Source organism: Castanea sativa, chromosome 5, assembly GCF_040712315.1.
Source record: "Castanea sativa cultivar Marrone di Chiusa Pesio chromosome 5, ASM4071231v1".
In the NCBI taxonomy this organism is placed as follows: Eukaryota; Viridiplantae; Streptophyta; class Magnoliopsida; order Fagales; family Fagaceae; genus Castanea; species Castanea sativa.
Genome location: NC_134017.1, coordinates 8,923,149 through 8,944,714, shown reverse-complemented (window position 1 = coordinate 8,944,714; position 21,566 = coordinate 8,923,149). Strand labels below are relative to the sequence as shown.

Sequence of the window (21,566 nt, the reverse complement as noted above, 5' to 3'; positions counted from 1 at the left end):
ATCTGGTAGATCTGAAGTTGCTACAACAAGATCAACGATAGCTAATAATTTAAACCTTCAAGGGTGGTCTTGGAGTCACAAACTAGAGAGTTTATGTTGCTAAACCTTTGAGTGGGATCTCAAAGTCACAAGTAAGGTGGCTTGTGTTGCTGTAAATCCAAGAAGAGAAGGAGTCCGTGGATTCGGAGCTTGCACATGGTCATATCAGTAAGTTACTACATGAGATAGTAATAGATTTAGGGTTAAATCTGATTGTAAAAACTTGAATTCTTTTATAGTGGATTTACTTTACCTTGAGGATAGCTAGGTTAAATCCTCCCTAAGTTTTTACCTTGAAACAATTCGTTTTATCTGTTTTCCTAAGTTATCATATCATGGCGTTATTTACTTTTTCGTATCTTTGCATGATATGATTTTTTTTTTTAACCTAGATCTGAAAATTAATCTAAGTAATCATTTAGTTAATATATTAGGTTAAACAATCTGTTTAAGGAGTTTAAACGAAAAAATAGATTTCATTGACTTTTGATAAATAATTTGGTCAAAGTTTGGTCAACAAGAGTATTTTGAACATTTTGGCTTTTGAAGGATTTAATCAATTAATCTGACATCGGATTGAGATAAATAGATATAAATTTTAAAATTTTCTTGATCCCCATGGAAGATGTGCAATCCTTTCTAAAAAATTAACTTAATTTAAGATGTTTGCATGCAAACCAAGGGAGGATAAAATATGGTATTAACAATCCAACATTACATACAACGAAATACATATGATCATCGTTGAATTTTTATTCCCAACAAGATATACAAAGGTAGGAAATACAAAAAAGAAACGACATTTCGAACTTGGAGGACAGTAGCCAATATAATTTATTACACCAATCTAGTAGTATCGCTACTGGTAGACAACAAAACCTATCATGACAAGATACTCTCTAAATCACTCCAATAAGCTGGTTCTTCAATCAAGTTGACGACTTTCCATTACTGATCTTCTTTGCCAGCCAATATAGAAAGCGAACTAAGTGAATTAGAACCACAACAGTCAAAAGCAGCAAAACACCAATTGGCAAGTGTATGAGATAGATGCATTACCTATGTACTATAGTTCAAGTACTATGTACTATAGTTCAAGTACCAATAGAGAGTCCCTGGGATCAGCAAAACACATGCAAAATGCCAAGAGCGCCATAAAAACATCATTCTTAAAAGGGAATCCACTGATTAGCAAAAAGGTAACACTGAGAGAGGAAGTGAAAGCAATGGTGTTGCAAATTATGAAAGCAAGGTACGTGGCTTGAAACTTATAGGCTAACACCAAAGTTCCAGCTGCACATGGATTTGTTGTGTTGCAACCATAACCGTGATGATCCTCAAATACATTGTCTTGCCAAACTCCGCCTGGGGGGCTAAATGCAGGTTGATTAGTGATAGCTGTGATTACAGTAGCCACCACCATTATTGAACCACGCATGTCTTCTATCCAATTGCCCTTATAGTTCAAGTACTTCTCTAACCATTTGGCAAACGTACTATCGATCGCCTGGCTGTTTTGATCTTGGTGATTCAATCTGAGCCATCGAGCCTGCTGTATCACACTCGCTCTCTATGCGTGTGGTTTTTGCTTCCGTAAATTAGCATATAAATAGGTGCATGCGGTCCACATACCAAAATTAATTAACCATTGCTTGAGCAATCCACTGACAGGAAAAAAGTTGGGAGTGACAATCAGTACTGTAGGTGTTGGACGACTTAGAAATTTCATGCTCAATATATATATATTCATTTTTTTAGGTTTTTTGGATATTTGGAAATATAGAAAAAATGGCAATTGCATATTTCTTGGTTAGGAGTTAGAATTTTTTATAGAAAATTATATATATATATATATATATATATATATATATATCTTAAATGTAAAATTACTTTTATTTTTTAAAATGTTTTTAACGTGATTATATGTTTCATATTTTTTAGGTCTATTAGTATACTTTACTTATATAATTTCTAAATTATCTAACCTATAATTTTTAAAATACATTAAAAATATTAGTTATGATCAATAAGATGTGAAAGAGAGTTCAAAATTTACAAACTATGTAAATTGCCATCCCTAGAGCTGAGGAAAGTGATTAAAATAGATCTTCTTGAGTAATGCATGGACCACACCACTACTACTTCAATAATATATTATCATGAATACCCCAAATTAAAATTTTATATTAAAAGAAATATATTTTTAACAATATATTGGACCTTTAGTGAGCTATATGAAATTTTAATAGAGTTTCATCTAATATGATTAGAAGTGTGTGTGTATATATATTAAAAAACAAAATTATGATAGATTATCGAATAGTTAATATAAATTATAAATTTCATGAATTTTTTAAAGTAGAACTTTAATTGGAGTAAATTTTTTAAAACTTAGCAAACAGATTTTCGCTTAGAGTTATAGTCAGAGTAGAATTTTAAATTTTTTTAAAATTTAGTTAATAAGCTTTTAACTTAGGTAAACTATCATAATTAATGAGAATTTAACCATTTATTGGAGGGAGAAAATAATCACTTAGCTCAACCACAACATCTAGACCAAACTTTTTTTATATAGCATAATATATAATATATGTTCATAAGAATGAAAAAAAAAAAAAAAAAACTCTTATCAACCACATGATCAATATATATATATATATTTTTTTAAATCACTTATTTACTAGAAATATGGTGCATCATTAGTTTAGTTATAACTCTATTATCTAAGTTACAAGAAATTAAATCCTAGTCCAACTAAAATTCTATTTTTAAATTTCAAAATAAAATTTAAAACTTAGTGTATTTATATCAACTATTTATCATAATTTTATTATTATTATTATTATTATTTTGTTTACATAATTTTATATTATACTATAACAAAACGTGCACACTTTATATTTTTCCTGGAACAATAAAAAATAAGTTTATGGATTATATACTAAATAATATCTGATTGACACAAAATTTGACATATATGTTAAGAGTATAAAAAAATGTACTCCAATAGTTAACTTAACAATTAATATATGTAACGATGTAAATTTTTTTAAAGCTTCATATATATATATATATATATATATATATATATATATATATAATGTATTTTACTCGACTTTTTTAACAAAATAAAATACAAAATTATAACATCTACTTCATAGGAGCATTAAATTAATAATTGAGGTTGAAGACATATCAGCTCGTGTTGAAATTGAGGTTAATCTTGATAGGCCTAAGGCACTAAGGGCATTACCTTTTCATTCTATAAAATTTCCAAGCAAAAGCATGAAAGGCTATAGTTCCGTTCAATCAATAAAATTCCTAGGAAATGTTTGTGGCATGCCACCATTAGTCATAACTTGAAATTTTTTATTTAAAAAACCATATTTTAAAAATATCGAAAGTATTAAAAAAAACAAAAATAAAATAAAATTTGTTTTTTCAAAAAGATTTAAGATATAATGAATAATTTTTTAAAATTTATTAGGGAAATTTTGTATAACTTTGAAGCCTTATTGAGAGAAAGAGAATTTGAAAGAACAATTGTAATTGTGAAGATATTTTATTTTCATTTCATGTCATCAAATTTGTGTAAAAAGAAATGCTCATTATGTATCGGTGGAATATAAACCTTTGATTTGGATATGAGATGAAGAAATATTACTCATTTGAGGGATCCATCTACCATGGAAATGATATGGAAAAACATCCTCTAATCTATTTCACTTCTTTACCAAGAAATAAGGGTGAATGATTGAGGTCCTATGTAAACCAATTTAAAAATGTCTCATGGGCCTTAATTGTCAACTAATGGTCTTCCTTTAAAATTTGTATTTATATTTAAATATAAATGAATAATGCATCATTTTTATTCCTTTTAATACATTCATGTCATCATGTTTCACTCAAATTCCCTCTCTAAGTAAATCTATTTCATAGAAGTCTTATTTATTGTTTTTTTTTTTTAAATCTTTTCATTTTTATTGGGATACTTAGAGATATAGAAAAAATGGAAATAATATTTAATTATGATCAATATCATTTGAAAGATATATAGTTCGAAAATTTTCAAACGGACTGGATGAAAAAAAAACAATTGAGTTATATGAATACTAACATAGTCTAAATATCTTTGTTATATATGGAAAAAAAAAATGTAACACATGCTGAATCGTGTTATTATCCAACTTTATATATATATATATATATATATATATATATATATATATATATATATATATTGTTGGTGCAAACACAATGCTAATGGAAATAACACGAATAAAAACTGAATAATACTTCTGAATTTTTATTAGTTTAAAGAAAGAGATTACACAACACTATTTGGACTGAGGCGTGACACTCTCTCTCTTTAAGGAGATTCAATCCCTTGGTTGGCTAAACTTTGTAATCGGTGTAGACCGTCTCTGACTTGTCTCCTCCAGGATACAACAGCACAATTAATGGTGAGATAAGAAGTTTTCTGAATAATGAAAAGGCCCAAACGAATAGTCCATTAAATGGGTTAAGGGCTCATTATTTTCCATAATAAAAATGAAATATCAATTCGAGCCATTTACTCACCAACGGATATGATAATTACTCTGAATGGGCTGTCAAGTAGGAGGATCCAAGGTGCTGATTCATTTCCAAATTTGGCACCTCCACCCTTCACTTCCCCCTTGCGCATGTATCTGGCCCAATATTTGAGACAATTCATGTTAGCCCATTAATCACCACAATTAAGAAGAACAAAATAGTTTCTCTCCTTTTCAATGTGAGATTAAATATTTTCACTAACTCCTCATCTTCTACATTCACTCTCACATCTTTACATTTATGCTATAAAATTTATTCAATTTATTTTTTTAATATTAAAATGCTCTAACAATTCCCCACTCATTTTAATATTAAATTTTAGTTAAAGAGATATTACTAGGAAAAGATGGATCACTATGCATCATGAAGGTGTGCTCTGCATTGAACCTTCACTTAGTAAAATAGCGATCTCAACTCCAGAGTTGTAGTGGTCTCCGACTTGAACTAGGACTGCTTTAGGGAAATTAAGTGTCACTGCTTACACATAACAACCCAGGTGTTGACATGAGCTTTTATAGCTAGCACTTTACGGCCATGTGCTGATCCCGGTTTCATGAGTGTATTTGAGATTAAGTCCAAATTTCATAGAGAGCGGCCCCACCCCCACACTCACATAGGTGAAATTTTGTCAAGGGTGCTTCTGTAATTCTAACACCCCACTCATACGAGTTACAAATTTCATTAAGAGTTTTTTACTCAACCTCTCCACATTACAGGATAAATGCACTTACATCATAGGGATGAACAATTAAAAAATTATTTACAAAATAAATAATTAACAAAATAAATTGTGCATTTCTTACGACCATCGTATGATTCGTTTTTCCCATTAAACCCAATTCTCAGGATCTTTGGTCTTTGGGTTGGATATCCTCATACATGGCTCATGATTTTATGGACTTTAGTCCCATCCCCCTCGATGTATTGAAGACTTTATCTTTTGCCAAGGCCTTGGTAAATGGATCTGCAAGATTATCATTAAATTTAATATAATCCACAGTTATGATTCCACTCTCAAATAAGATCGCACGGTACTGTGCTTTCTTCTTATAGGTTTGGATTTACCATTGTAATAATGGTTTTTAACTCTACCAATTGCAGCAGTGTTATCACAATGAATTAATATAGGTGGAATTGGCTTGTCCCAAAGTAGAATTTCATATAACAAATCTCTAAGCCAATTTGCCTCTTCACTAGTTGAAGCTAATGCTATTAATTCAGCTTCCATTGTTGAATTAGCAATTATTGTTTACTTTTTAGATTTCCAACAAATAGCACCACTACCTAAGGTAAAAATATAACCAATGGTAGAGAGAGAATCACCTGACAAAGTATTCGAATCGGCATCACTAAAACCTTCAATCACAGCAGGACACTTTTTATAAAATAAGCCATAGTTTTTTGTACCAATTAAATATCTCATGACTCGCTCAATATCTAGCCAATGATCTTTACTAGGCTTGCTAGTAAATCTGCTTAGCACTCTTACTGCATATGCAATGTCAAGTCTAGTACAATCAGTAGCATAATGCAAACTACCAATGATGCTAGCATAATCCTTTTGATTAGAAATCTCATCAACATTATTCACAGGAAATAACTGAACACTACAATCAAAAGGAGTAGCTACACTTTTGTGATCATGAAAGTTATATTTTCTTAATATTTTATCAACATAATGTGATTGATCAAGATATATACCATCACATGTTTTTGTAATTTTCATGCCCAAAATAAAATTAGCCTCACCAAAATCTTTCATATCAAAATGGCTTTTAAGCATATTTTTTATCTTATTTATAACATGCATATTTGAGCCAAAAATCAACATATCATCCACATAGAGGCTAATAATAACATGTAAATTATTCCATGATTTAGAATAAATACATTTATCACATTCATTTGATTTATAACCATTCTCAATCATGCAGGAATCAAACTTTTCATGCCACTGTTTAGGTGCTTGTTTTAAGCCATATAGGGATTTAGTTAGTTTACATACCTTGCTTTCTTGTCCAGGCTCTACAAAACCTTGAGGTTGATTCATATAAATCTCTTCCTCTAGGTCCCCATTTAGAAAAGCAGTTTTTACATCCATTTGATAAATTTTCAAATCAAAAATTACAGCAATAGCAATTAACAATCTAATAGATGTAATTCTCGTTATCGGAGAAAAAGTTATCAAAGAAATCAAGATCAGCTTTTTGTTTAAAACCTTTTGCAACAAGTCTAGCTTTAAACTCATCTATTGATCCATCCGGTTTCAACTTTTTTCTAAGGACCCATTTACAACCTATGATCTTACAACCCGGTGAAAGATCTACTAATTTCCAAGTTTTATTAGAAATTAGAAATTCCATCTCATCATTTACAGCCTCTTTCCAAAATATAGCATCAGGTGATGTTAAAGCCTCTTTTAAATTTTGGGGATTTTTCTCAATGTTAAAAATATAATAATTAGGACCAAAATCCTTTTCAACTCTAGCTCTTTTACTCCTTCTAGATTCCATTTCAAAATTTTCTTGATTTTGTAAATGTGAAGTAGAAGAACTAGGTTGTGACAAAATATTTTCTTTACCCCCACTATTTTTCAATTTAAAAGGAAATTTTTCTTCATGAAAAATTGCATCACCGGATTCAAAAATTATTTTGTTTTCAAGATCAAAAAACCTATAAGTTGCACTATTAAATGCATAACCAAGAAAAGCACAAATAGTAACTCTTATACCTAATTTAGGTATTTTAGGGTCAGTAAGCCTTACATAAGCAAGACAACCCTATACTCTCAAATATCTCAAATTTGGCTTATGTCCTTTCCACATCTTAAAAGGTGTGGTGTGTGACTTTTTATATGGCACCCTATTTAAAACATGACATGCAGTTAAAATAGCTTCACCCCAAAAATGTAAAGGTGGACTAGATTCAATTAACATGGCATTTGTTAACTCAATTAAAGTTCTATTTTTTCTTTCAGTCACACCATTAGAAGCAGGTGAATATGGTGCAGTAGTTCCATGGATAATTCCCAAAGACTGAACAAATGAGTTGAATGCACTTGATTCATACTCACGACCTCTATCACTTCTTATTCTTTTTATTTTTCTACCGAATTGATTTTCAACTTCTTTTAAAAAATCTTGAAATTTTTCAAAAGCATCACTTTTATTTTTCAACAAATAAATAGTTGTATATTTTGAGAAATCATCAATAAAAGTGATAATATATCTATTTCCTCCACAAGTTAAAATTCCCTCAAATTCACATAAATCGGAGTGAATTAACTCAAGTAATTCGGTATTTCTTACAACACTTTTATGAGGCCTTTTTGTAATCTTAGCTTGACTACAAGTTTCACATTTTTCAAAATCTTTTGACAGTCTTGGAATTAATCCTAAACTACTCATGATTCTCACATATCTACTATTTACATGACACAAACGAGCATGCCAAAAATTAACAGAAGAAAGCATATAAATTGAACCAGTAGATGCTTTATTATTCTCAACATTTAATTTAAACATTCCATTACAAACATAACCCTTACCCACAAATAATCCATTTTTAGTGATTACATAATTATCAGATTCCATAGTTTGCTTGAAACCAGCCTTGTTAAGCAAAAAACTTAACATCAAATTCTTCCTCATGGACGGAGTGTAAAGTACATCTTTCAATGTTAGCACACGTCCAGAAGTGAATTTCAATTCAACCTCACCACTCCCAAGAACCTTGGTTTTGTTAGAGTCACCAAGCATAACAGTTTTTTCTTCTTCAAAAGGAGTGTACAACTTGAACCAATTTTTGTCATCGCAGATGTGCCTATTAGCACCAGAATCTGCCCACCACCCTTCAACATATTGCACCATATTGATATCTGTAATCCTAGCCACTAAAGGCTCTTCGGTTACATTAGCCTGCAGGACAGATTCACGTTTCCAAAATTTGTAAAATCGAGCAATATGCCCCCTCTTGCCACAAACAAAACAGGATCTATTAAATTGATCTTATGAAGGGGTCCATGGTTCTTATTGTAATTTTTATTCGGGGTTCCCCTTCCTTGAGGTGATCTATTATTGTTTTTAAAAGCTTTCTTTTTTGGCTTCAATTGACCCATTTTAGGAAAATGATTTTTGGGCATATTATTATTGGATGAAATAAGGTTTACCTTTGTGGTGGAATTACCATTGCTCTCTTGTGTCATGAGTGCATTTTGTCCTCTAGCCTCCTCCTCTACACGGATGTGTGTAATCAAAGTCTCCAAGGATGTCTCCTTTTGTTTGTGGCGCAAAGTCTTTTGAAACTCTTTCCAAGATTGTGGTAGTTTGTCAATTATGCCAGCTACAACCAAATTGTCTCTGATCTTTATGCCTTCGGATCTCAATTCTGCTACAATCATTTGGAAGTCTTGTGCTTGATCCACCATCGATTTTCCATCCACCATTTGGTAACGGAAAAATCTACTAACAGCATACTTCTTTGCACCTGCCTCCTCGGTATTATACTTGCTTTGCAAAGCTTTCCAAATTTTTTTAGCAGACTTGTAAGTTGTATCATAATAATCATAGAAATGATCGGCAAGACAATTCAATAGATAAGAGCGACAATTATATTCATCTTTTGTATACTTATCTATTTTTTCTTGATGGGGAATATATGCTTCGCCACGCATCTCATTAGTAGGAACCTTTGACGGATTCTTCTCAGTGAGGATGTAAGCAACTTTGAGAAGGCTCAAGTAGAAGAGGACCTTTCCTTTCCACCTCTTGAAATGGGTTCCCTTAAAGCGAAATGACTTGTTGAGATCTCCAACAAGCTCATTTGGTTTCTCTTGTGTAGGCTCCATGTGTGAATCTCCTTAAAATTGTTGGTGCAAACACAATGATAATGGAAATAACACGAAGAGAAACTGAATAATACTTCTGAATTTTTATTAGTTTAAAGAAAAAGATTACACAACACTATTTGAACTGAGGCGCGGCACTCGCTCTCTTTAAGGAGATTCAAGCCCTTGGTTGGCTAAACTTTGTAACCGGTTCAGACCGTCTCTGAATTGTCTCTCCCAGGATACAACAGCCCAACAAGTGTCGTATGGCTAGAACAACCTCTGCACAAAGTATTCAAGCCCAAAGCTCCACCAGAAAGAACACCTTTTCTTACCAAGAATCTCTCAATTTTTTTAGTGTATATTGCAGTAACTTGGATTGTGTCTGAATGGGTCTATTTATAGGCTCAATGGGCCTTACAAAATTACTACCCAAATTAATCTAATTAATTAGGTCCATTATTCTGATATAGTGGATGTTACAAGATTAATTGTTGGATATTATTCTGATGGGCTAGAGTTACACAATTAATGGTGAGATAAGGAGTTTTCTGAATAATGAAAAGGCCCAAACGGATAGTCCATTAAGTGGGTTAATGGCTCATTATTTTCCATAATAAAAATGGAATATTAATTCGGGTCATTCATTCACCAACGGATATGGTAATTACTCTGAATGGGCTGTCAAGTAGGAGGATCCAAGGTGCTGATTCATTTCCAAATTTGACACCTGCACCCTTCACCTCCCCCTTGCGCATGTATCTGGCCCAATATTTGAGACAATTCATGTTAGCCCATTAATCACCACAATTAAGAAGAACAAAATAGTCTCTCTCATTTTCAATGTGAGATTAAACATTTTCACTAACTCCTTATCTTCCACATTCACTCTCACATCTTTACATTTATGTTATAAAATTTATTCAATTTAATTTTTTAATATTAAAATGCTCCAACATATATTTACACACATTTAACTTGGCACATTAGAAAAATGTTCTTAACACCACCACTGAAACTCCATGCTCGTCCAAGAGAACAGATAGAACAGAAAGAACAAATATTTGGTCTTCAAATATTTGATATTTTTATTTAAAATCATGTTTATATTTTATTAAAATGTTTCAAAAGATTATTATTAACATGAATAGAAAATATAAAACAAAATTCATATAATCATTGTCACTTTGATGACAATGAGACGTGAAATTCAATTTATGGTAATAATAATCTTTTGAAACATTTTATAATGATTTGCAATTTTCAAAAACAATAGTACAACGTGAAAGACGAGAAGGTGTATGATTGATTGATGAAAGGAGCAGGTAAATAATAGAAGGCATGGATGCACTTTCGCTGATATTAATTGGATGATGCTTATGACCTTCAATAACACCATAACCAATGAACGAAAATGGCAACAAAAAGGATTATCACTCACTTTCAAATGAAATGGAGAAGATCCAAATATAATGGTTGCTAAGCTATGAGAAATTTTTTGAGTGCAGTGGGGTTGGGAGTGTCATATTATCAACTATATTTTTTACTCTTTCTTTCGGTGAAATTTCACCTTAGAATTAATGATGGGCGTCAAGCATAGGTCTTACCTATTCCACCAAATGTAAAGAGTTGATTTACCTAAATAGAATCATATTAATTACAAGCAGTCTGCACAATAATTGTTTACCAGTTCTAATTGAATTATCTTATACCAGGTTCCTTATATATAACTTAAGCGAAAGAGAGGAAAGGAGAGGGATAGAAATAGTTTAATAGTATATTAGTAGCATACCCGTAATTAAAATTGTATATTAAAGGAAATATATTTTCAATATATTATTGAAACTTTAGGAGTTATATGAAATTTTAATAGAGTTTCATCTATATTAAATTATTGAAATGCAAACATATATTATTATATTAAAATAAAAAATTATGATAGATGTGGGGAGTAAAAAGACCCAAGTGGGCATATGGGCCTTTGGACTGTAGCATGGAGGGCCGACCTGCTCCAGAATTAAGAATTTGTTAACTTTACGAATTGGCCCATACGCCGAGGGTCCGAGGATACAGCCGAGGGCAAGCTTCTCCTCGGACAGATCCAAGAGAACTCAAAGCTTTATTATGAAGGTCAAGACACAACTCTGAAAGGACTAATGGTTAAAGGGGGAAACCCTGAACCTTCGAGGTACACCGGTGTTAGAAAAATACCAAAAGAAAATGTTGCCACCTCTACATTAAAGACTCTGCACCTACCTCCCTGGCCGCATTAATGGGGAAGTGACCCCTGAACAGTAGAACTGAAACTTCTGGTCACTATTCAAAGGCACTAAGAAAAGAAATATCTAAGGAGGAGGGGGTTGGAGCAACACGTGGATAAAGTATCAGAAAAAGAAGTATTTGAGGGAGATGAACGCCAGAGAAAAGGGGTCGGTTGGTAACTAAGAAAGAAATTAAGGATTGTAACTCTTAAGAGAGAGATAGAAATAATACAGAAGTATTCATCAACTTACGTCCGAGGAGGTTTATTTGCAATTATCATTTGTTATTTACAAGTGTTTGCAACTCTTAGCCTGTTATCAAGTTCTCATTACCTCTAACCTAGATTTCAAGCCCACACTCTACAAATTTTATTTTTTAAGGCTCATTGGGCCTGAGCCCATAATTGTCTTTGGGTCCAGGTGCAATTGTGCACTTACAATTGACGCCGTCTGTGGGAAATCTAGTCTAGAAGGAGTTGGGATACTATGGCAAGCCTAGGTTCTCACCATGCAGAGTCACAGGGATCACAGCCGGAGGATCTTTTCAAGCGTCTTGAGCTTCGAAGGGATCGTGAGGGAAGTGTCCATACAGAATACCCCGGGGCTAGCCATACTCATGGTGGGGGTAACACCACCCATGAGGATGGTGTTAAAGCCATGCAAAAGGAGATTAAGCATTTGAAGAGAAAGCTACGCCGTGCTAGACGTAGGTCTTCACTGTCCTCATCTAATCCTTCCTCAGAGGAGGTCTGGGGGGGTAGCTACAGCTCAAGGTCATGCTCACCCCCCAGTGCAATGTCCTCTGGTGAGGAGGACGACCAACCAGCTCGCAGACACAAGAAGCTTCCTTCTAGGGGCTTAGGGAACGATGCTATGAGTCGGGCGTTGCACCAACTCTCCAAATCTCCGTTTTCACGGAGGATTGAGAAATGGAGGCTTCCCAGGAGGTTTACCCAGCCCACCTTTACCATTTACAATGGCCGGACTGATCCGGTGTAGCACGTGAGTCACTTTAACTAGAGGATGGTGGTGCACTCTCACAACGAGACCCTGATGTGTAAAGTTTTCCCCTCTAGCTTGGGACATGTTGCTATGAGGTGGTTCAACGGCCTTAAATCGGGGTCTATAGGTTCGTTTGGGGAGCTCACTAGAGCATTCACTTCGCGGTTTATTACGTGTAGCAGAGTACCTCGGCCATTGGACTCGCTGCTATCCATGACCATGAGGGAAGGGGAGACGTTGAAAGCATATTCCGACCGGTACTGGGAAGTGTTTAATGAAATAGATGGTGACTTTGATGAGGTGGTACTCAACACCTTTAAGGTAGGCCTTCCTACTGATCATGACTTGAGAAAGTCTTTGACTGAAAAGCCCGTTCGCAGCGTACGTCGCCTCATAGATCGTATTGATGAATACAAAAAGGTAGAGGAAAACTAACAGCAAGGAAAGGGTAAGGAGAAGGTTATCCCGCAGGAGAGAATGGATTTTAGGTCGGACAGATACCATAACAACAAGCCGAGGAGAGATTATGCTGGGTAGTCCTGCTCGGTAGCACCTCTGGCCGTGAATACTGTGTTCCGAGATCCAATGCACCAACTGCTGGAGAAGATTCGTAAGGAGCCCTTCTTCAGGTGGCCTAGTAAGATGGCAGGAGACCCCGGGAAGAGGAATCAAAACCTCTTTTGTTAGTACCATCAGGACGTGGGCCACACTACCGAGAACTGTCGGACCCTTTGGAACCACTTGGAGCAGCTGGTCAGTGAAGGAAAACTAAAGCAGCACTTGTGTCAACCTGGTGGACAGGGCAGCCAATCTGGCTCGAACAATCAGAAGAATAATCCATCTCGGCCAGCGTTGGAAACAATTAATGTTATCTTCGCTGCACCTGGCAGGAACGGCTCGGGTCCCACTAGGGTGATGGCGGTTTCCCATTCGCAGGCCGAGGAGGCAGGCTGCAGGCCGAAGAGGTTGAAGGTGACTTTACCCGTCTTGGGATTCTCGGAGGAGGATAAGGTTGGTACCATCCAACCCCATGACGATGCTCTTGTGGTCACTCTTAGGATAGGGAGCTACGATGTGAAGAGAGTGGTGATTGATCAAGGCAGCGATGCAGATATCATGTACCCTGATTTATTTAAGGGACTAAGGTTGAAGTTGAAAGATCTTACTCCTTATGACTCGCCACTCATAAGTTTCGAAGTAAGGACCGCTATTCCGAAGGGACAGATTCGTTTGCTCGTCCAATCCGACTCAGAAACAGTTGAGGTGGATTTCATTGTGGTCGACGTGTACTCCCCGTATACAACCATCCTCGCCAGGCCGTGGTTGCACGCTCTGGAAGTTGTCTTCTTTACCTTGCATGTTAAGGTTAAGTTCCCCTCGGAGGAGTATGTTGAGAAGATCCTTGGCAGCCAATTGGTGGCGAAGCAATGCATATCGGCCACAGTGCTTCATCAGACAGAAGTCGAGTCATCAACTTTGCCCATCCAAGAGTCATAGCAATTAACAGCTCCGAATGCACCTAGAGCGGTGACAGGAGAGGAGGCTGTTTGTGAGGAGTTAGAGAAGTTCTTGATAGCAGATGACCTAGAGAGGTTCTTCCAAGTTGGCATACGTTTGCCACACCAGGAAAAGATGGAGTTGTTGGAATTTCTGAAGGACAATATTGATGTTTTTGCGTGGGACCCTTATGAGGCTCCAGGCGTAGATCCGAGCTTCATTTGTCATTGTTTAAACGTCAACCCTGCCATTGTTCCGAGAAGGCAGCCACCTCGGCGTTCTTCCAAAGAACATTCCGAGGCTGTGAAGGAAGAGGTGCTCAAACTCAAGAAGGCTGGGGCTATTAAAGAAATTTTCTACCCCGAATGGTTGGCACATACGGTTGTGGTTAAAAAGAAGAATGGAACGTGGAGAGTATGTGTGGACTTCACAGATTTGAACAAAGCCTACCCCAAGGATTCGTTCCCAATGCCGCGTATTGATCAACTGGTGGATGCCACTGTCGAACATCCTCGAATGAGTTTTTTGGATGCCTTCCAGGGTTACCATCAGATTCCATTAGCATTGGAGGATCAGGAGAAGACTGCTTTCATTACTCCAATAGGGAACTACCACTATAAGGTTATGCCATTTGGATTGAAGAATGCTGAGGCTACCTACCAAAGAATGATGACCAGAATGTTTGAACAGCAACTAGGGAAGACCAATGAGGTGTATGTAGATGATATAGTGGTGAAGAGAAAAACAATACCTTCACACGTCAAAGATCTAGCCGACACCTTCCAGGTGCTAAGAAAGTACAAGTTGCGCCTTAACGCCTCAAAGTGCTCTTTTGGCATGGGATCTGGAAAGTTCCTGGGGTATATGATTACTCACAGAGGCATAGAGGTGAACCCAGCGCAGGTCAAGGCTATTCAGGATTTACAGCCGCCTCGGAACCCAAAAGAGATCCAGAAATTGACCGGAATGATTGCTGCATTGAATAGGTTTATCTCTCGGTCAGCTGACCGATGCCGTCCTTTCTTCCAATTGTTGAATAAGTGGAAAGGGTTTCAATGGACCGAGGACTGCGTGTTAGCTTTCCAACAGCTTAAGTAATATCTTTCTCGGCCACCCATTTTGTCTCGTCCCGAGGCGGACGAGGTCTTGTTTGCTTATCTGGCAGTGGCCATCCACGCGGTCAGCCTGGTCCTTATAAGGAATGAAAGCGGGGTGCAAAGACCGGTCTACTACGTTAGTAAGTCTTTGAATGAGGCCGAGATGCGCTATCTACTCTTGGAGAAAGCACATTTGGCCATAGTTCATGCCACGCGCAAGCTTCCTCATTATTTCCAGTCTCACACTGTGGTGGTTCTAACCCAATTGCCTCTCAAAGCGGTGTTACGCAGCGCCGATTACTCTAGTATGGTGGCAAAGTGGGGAACCATTTTAGGAGCTTTTGACGTTAAATACAAGCCTCACACCTCGGTGAAGGGGCAGGTCCTCGCTGACTTGGTGGCAGAGTTTACCGAACCATTGCTAGAAGAAACTCTGAAAGAGGTGCGCATGGATGAAAAATCAGTTGGTGTGATCACAGCCGCAGTACCTCCGACTTGGAAAGTGTATGTGGATGGGGCAGCTAATCAGAGAGGGTCTGGTGTTGGACTTGTCCTAATGTCCCCTGAGGGGATTGTCTTCGAAAAATCTTTGAGATTGGCGTTCTCGGCTACTAATAATGAGGCCAAGTATGAAGCAGTCTTGGTGGGCATGAAGATGGTACGTAGGATGGGTGGAAAGGAAATCCATGTGTTCTCGGACTCTCAGTTAGTGGTCGGCCAAGTCATGGGGACCATGGAGGCTAGAGACCCCAAAATGCAGGAATATTTGGCCCAGGTCAAGCGTCAGCAAGCTGAATTTGATTCCTTCGTCTTAGCTCACATTTCTAGAAGTGGAAACACCCATGCAGATTCTTTGGCTACGTTAGCAACGTCCTCGGCTCAGGGTTTGCCCAGAATTATCCTCGTGGAGGATTTGCTAGAGCCAACTCTTACCATTGTTAGCGCAGTTCGCATTCATCTGATAAGGCCTGGACCTAGTTGGATTGACCCAGTTATATCTTTTCTTAAGAATGACATCCTTCCTGAGGACAAATCTGAAGCAGAGAAGATACGTCGAAAGGCGCCACGTTTCTGGTTGTCCGAGGACCAGAAACTGTATAAACGATTCTTCTCAGGACCATACTTGTTGTGTGTGCATCCTGAATCAACGGAGGCACTTCTGGAAGAACTGCATGAAGGGATTTGTGGGAGCCACATCGGGGGAAGGTCCTTAGCCCACAGAGCTCTGACTCAGGGTTATTGGTGGCCTAATATGCAAAGGGAGGCTTAGGATTATGCTCGAAAGTGTGATCAATGCCAGAGGTTCGCCCCTAATATTCATCAACCTGGAGGGGCTCTCAACCCTCTCTCCAGTCCTTGGCCTTTTGCACAATGGGGATTGGACATAGTGGGGCTGTTTCTGAGGGCTGTAGGAAACAAAAGATGGCTTCTCGTGGGGACAGACTATTTCACTAAATGGGTTGAGGCCGAGCCCTTAGCAAATATCAGAGACGTTGATTCCAAGAAATTTGTCTGGAAAAACATCATCACTAGATTCGGTATACCACACACACTTATCTCAGACAATGACGTTCAATTCGACAGCAAGGCTTTTAGGAAATACTGTGGTGACATGGGCATCATAAATAGATACTCCACCCTAGCTTATCCTTAGAGAAATAGGCAAGCCGAGGCCGTTAACAAGGTCATAGTCAGTGGGCTGAAGAAAAGGTTGGACGATGCGAAGGGCAGATGGGTAGAAGAGCTCCCACATGTTATGTGGACATATCAGACTACACCGCGCAGGTCCACGGGAGAAACGCCATTCTCTATGACTTATGGAGCCGAGGCGGTGATACCTTTGGAATATGGTTTTCCCACCTTGAAGACAAGTACTTTTAGTCCGGAGAATAACGATGGCCTCCTGGAGAAATGTCTTGATTTACTTGAGGAACGACGCGAGGCAGCTATGATCCAAATGGCTTATTATCAACAGAAGCTTAAACGGGGATATGATGCCCACGTGAAACTAAGGCCACTCGCTCCTGGGGATCTCGTATTAAGAAAAGTTGTGGGCACTTCTAAGAACCCAGCTTGGGGTAAGCTAGGACCAAACTGGGAAGGCCCCTATCGCATTGTTTCAGTAGCAGGCATAGGGTCATATCGGCTAGCTGACCTAGATGAAAGAATTGTACCACGCCCATGGAATGTAAATAACCTTTGAAGGTATTATTATTAATAAAATGTTCTTTTGTTAGCTAGTAATTCAAAATTATAAATACCTCAGGGGCTTATAGTTACTATTATTAACTGTCAAACAGAAACTTGGTTAAATATGGTCCTCGGACCACAAACCTTGTGGAAATTGATATCTTGTCATTTGTTAAACAGAACCTTAGTATACCGGGTCCTCGGACCTCCTACTTTGGAAAAATTAACATTTGAAGTTGCTATTATTAAGTGTCAAACAGAAACTTGGTTAAGTATGGTCCTCGGACCACAGACCTTGTGGAAATTGATATCTTGTCATTTGTTAAACAGAACCTTAGTTATGCCGGGTCCTCGGACCTCCTACTTTGGGAAAATTAACATTTGAAGTTGCTATTATTAAGTGTCAAACAGAAATTTGTTTAAGTATGGTCCTCGGACCATAAACCTTGTGAAAATTGATATCTCAGTTACTGTTCTTATTCTTATCACATGCTTTGTGGAAATCACTATCTTACTATTCATTAACTTAGATCTTAAGTTCTATATCATTAAGTGTTAAATAAATTTTTGTAAGGAATAACCCTCAGACCTGACATCCTACTGAGAGTAATACTTCACATTACAAAGATTCAACCATCATATGGGTCTTTTAACTAAGGCATTGATTAATGACCAAACTAAGTTATACAACTGTTTTGAAGTTATAGTTGTTTGATTGGTGGAGTTAGACTTACTTATTCTGTTCTCTCTTTAACTATTTATTAGTAAGAACTTTCATGACAAGCACAAAAAGAATAAAGTAAAACAAATACAACACGAATGAAAGTTGAATAAAACTGTTCTTCATTAATCATATATAAAAAAAAAAAGGGGGAGGAGTACAAAAAGTTCTATCCTAGGCCTTAAGCTTGTGGAAGGGGGTCTTGGAGGGAGTTGCTGCCAGCCTCGGTACTCTTCAGTTCCAGCTCAAAGGTGGACAAAACTTGTTTCCCTTTGTCTGTTGAAGGGATGAGGGGCTCCATGTCTTGAACTTGCTCCTTCTCGGCGCCATCACACTTGTCCTTCTCTTTATGGGAACCTTCAGGTTCTGTAGGATCAGGAACAAGTTCTTGCATCACAGGAGGAAGGGCAGGAGAGGCTGCTACAGGAGGGTCTTCTATCTCCTGTATGTCTAGGGGAAGCCAGATGTTCTCGGGCTTCCTCAGCTCAGAAGCTGGAGGAACCCCTGCTGCATTCATGGCCTCTCCCCAGACCTGTTGACAATACTCTCGGCACAATGCCGCGAAGGCCTATGTCAACAGTTCTTGCGTTCTAGATACCCCCTCCTGATAGCTAGCCTTCTTCGCGGCCTCCAGTGCGAGCTTATGGCTGCGAGCCTCCTCCTTCATTTGCGTAAGCTCTTTCTCCAAGTCAGAGCGTAACCGTATCGCACTGTAAATGACAATGCACTACACCGCAATATAGTTTGCAGTTTTATAATAATAAAATTAAACAAACTGCACTGCACTATACTCTTTTTATATATTAATATATTTATTTTTTTTAATATTAAATATATTATTAATAGTTTAACCCTAGTTTACAAAAAAAAAAATAATAATTTAATAATCCTAACAAGTATTGATTAGGAAAGTCAACCTCAAATAAAGAAAAACTAGTGCAATAGTTTAAAACATAGCCCAAAACAAAAGGAAAAATCAGTTTTGAGTTGGGTAGGAAAAGCCTAAAATTTGAAAAAATATACTAGTTTCAAACCATTCAAATCGTATCTTATCCACCGCATCACATATATGTCCGCAAAAATGAAGTGCGGTGTGGTTATAGTTTTGGCTCAGCTTTAAATCATACCGTACGGCATATGTAACTGCAAAAATAGTGACCACAATAGCCACCACCATTAATGAACCATGTGTCTCTTCAAACCAATCACCTTTATATTTGTAACGATCTAAGGAAAAACGCTAGTCATATCTGCGTTATACCTCAAAATGACTAATCACAATTGAGGCTCATTGAAATTGTTAATAAAGTCCAGATCTACCTAGTAGATACCCGATGTGGGACTTATCAGACACTCACACACACATCACACAATCAATCAAATTGGGGCATCATAATATCTCAAGTACTTTTTAAGTCTTTAACTATTTGATCAACCTACTCGAACTTAGGTGTTGCTAATTCGTGGCGACCAATCGTGATTGCTGATGGTGGTGGAAGAATACTTTGGTTCTTTGCTCTCTCAACACCGGCATCCATTAAAATATTTTGAATGGTGAGGCTTTTGAATTCTTTTGGATAATGATCTAATACTTCTAAGGCTGTAAAACCCATATGATTCAATACATCTGCTTTTTCTTTCACTTTAGACATTGAAGGCAAGAATTTTACTCTTTGCAAAAAACTTATAGCATTATAATTATGAACAATTTGTTTATGAGAAGCACAACTAAAATGATACCCAAAAAAGAAATCCCAATATATATTGTATAAACTCAATATATATACACCTTAAGATATCGTTGGTGAAAACTAGTGATGTTATGAAATATGCCATAGTGTAATTAGACTAAAAAAATTAGCCTTTGTTAACATATTTTTTCCCCAGCAAGAAAGTGTCGTGTCTATTGACATTATCCCACGTTTTTAAGGAAAGAGTTGGCAGAGTACTAGTTTGGGGTGGGCTTGGCTCTTATATATTGGAAAACTCATTTTTTTCACAAAGTAAACTCAAACATTGAGTGTTTTTTTCCCCACTCCAGGTATTTAAATAATGTTACACCTCGACGTTGTCTTTATTGAATGAAATTGGACCAGTTAACTAGCAACGTGAATATTCTAACACCATTAGTAATCTAGAAAGAAATAAGATTCATAAGGAACAATCTACTCAGATATGCAGTGAAAAAAAAATATCTACTCAAATATATGCAAGAAATAAATTAAAACATACCTCAACTTGCTTTAGCATCACAGCATAATGCAAGATGGTGTTGCCACCTTCATGGTCTTTGGAATTGAGAAAGTCCCCATTGTCACTCATAGATTTTACCAACTGTTTCAAAGCCTCCAATTGGTTGTGTTTGACACATAAGTGTAAAACGGTTTCTCCCCCATCAAGCATAACTTGTGTTGAATCAGGCCGTGCAGAAATTAACTCCTTCACAACCTTAACCCGTCCTCTTATGGCTGCATAGTGGAGAGGAATTCTGCCATCTTGATCACGAATTAAGCATGCATTGCTATTTGCATGTAATAGTGCTCGAACGATGTCTATATGGCCCTCAGCAGAAGCCAAGTGGAGGGGGCATCGTTTGTGAGAGTCCAACTCGACAGCGAGCTGGGGTTTTTGAAGTAAAAGGGCTCTACTAAAATCAAGCTGCCCAGCTAAAGCTGATATGTGTAATGGAGTTTCACTGAAAGAAGTCAGTGAAATTTTACTAAGCAAGTGTTGGTCGTTATGGATCAATCTATACAATGTGGTTGTAGACCCACTCATTGATGCATTGTAAAGTTCTATTATATCATCTTCTACGCGCCTTACTTCCATTCTCTCACTCTTTCTCTCTCTGTCTCTTGCTCTTGCTCTCTATGTGTGTGTGGTTTGTGATTCCGAAAATTAGCATATAAATAGATGCATGCGGTCCACATACCAATATTAATCATTGCTTGAGAAATCCACTATATATGACAGGGAAAAAGTTGAGAGTGACAATCAGTACTGTAGGTGTTGGACGAATCAGAAATTTTCTGCTCAATCACACACACTCACAGGCCAGTTCGAAATATCATGAGTATTATTTTACGTGATTATATTATAGTTACTGCATGGTCTTGAGGGCCAGTTTTAATTTCTTGTTGCAACCTAACTTGAACTTATGTTTCAAGTGGTTAACAAAATAATATATCCCAAGTAAATTTGGAAAGAGGCTTTAGGCTCAATCTCCGGCCTACAAAAGAAAATTATAGTTAGAAGATATTGTTCTCGATTAGTTTGGCTTTTTATTTAATTATTTATGTTATTTGTTCATGCATAGTTTTTCTTTTTTAAAGCTTCAA

The 21,566-nt window shown here is 36.8% G+C and overlaps 1 protein-coding gene across 1 annotated transcript; it reads right to left on the bottom strand.

The window, feature by feature from the left end:
* Positions 1–964: 964 nt before the first annotated feature.
* On the bottom strand, positions 965–21,090 carry LOC142634678 (uncharacterized). The gene is made up of 5 exons (XM_075808964.1): positions 20,457–21,090; positions 19,675–19,897; positions 14,053–14,066; positions 1,142–1,515; positions 965–1,024 (listed from the first exon to the last, which is right to left on the bottom strand). Exons 1-5 carry the CDS (start codon positions 21,055–21,057, stop codon positions 965–967), a joined length of 1,272 nt encoding a protein of 423 aa, XP_075665079.1. The 5' UTR covers positions 21,058–21,090.
* Positions 21,091–21,566: the final 476 nt, after the last annotated feature.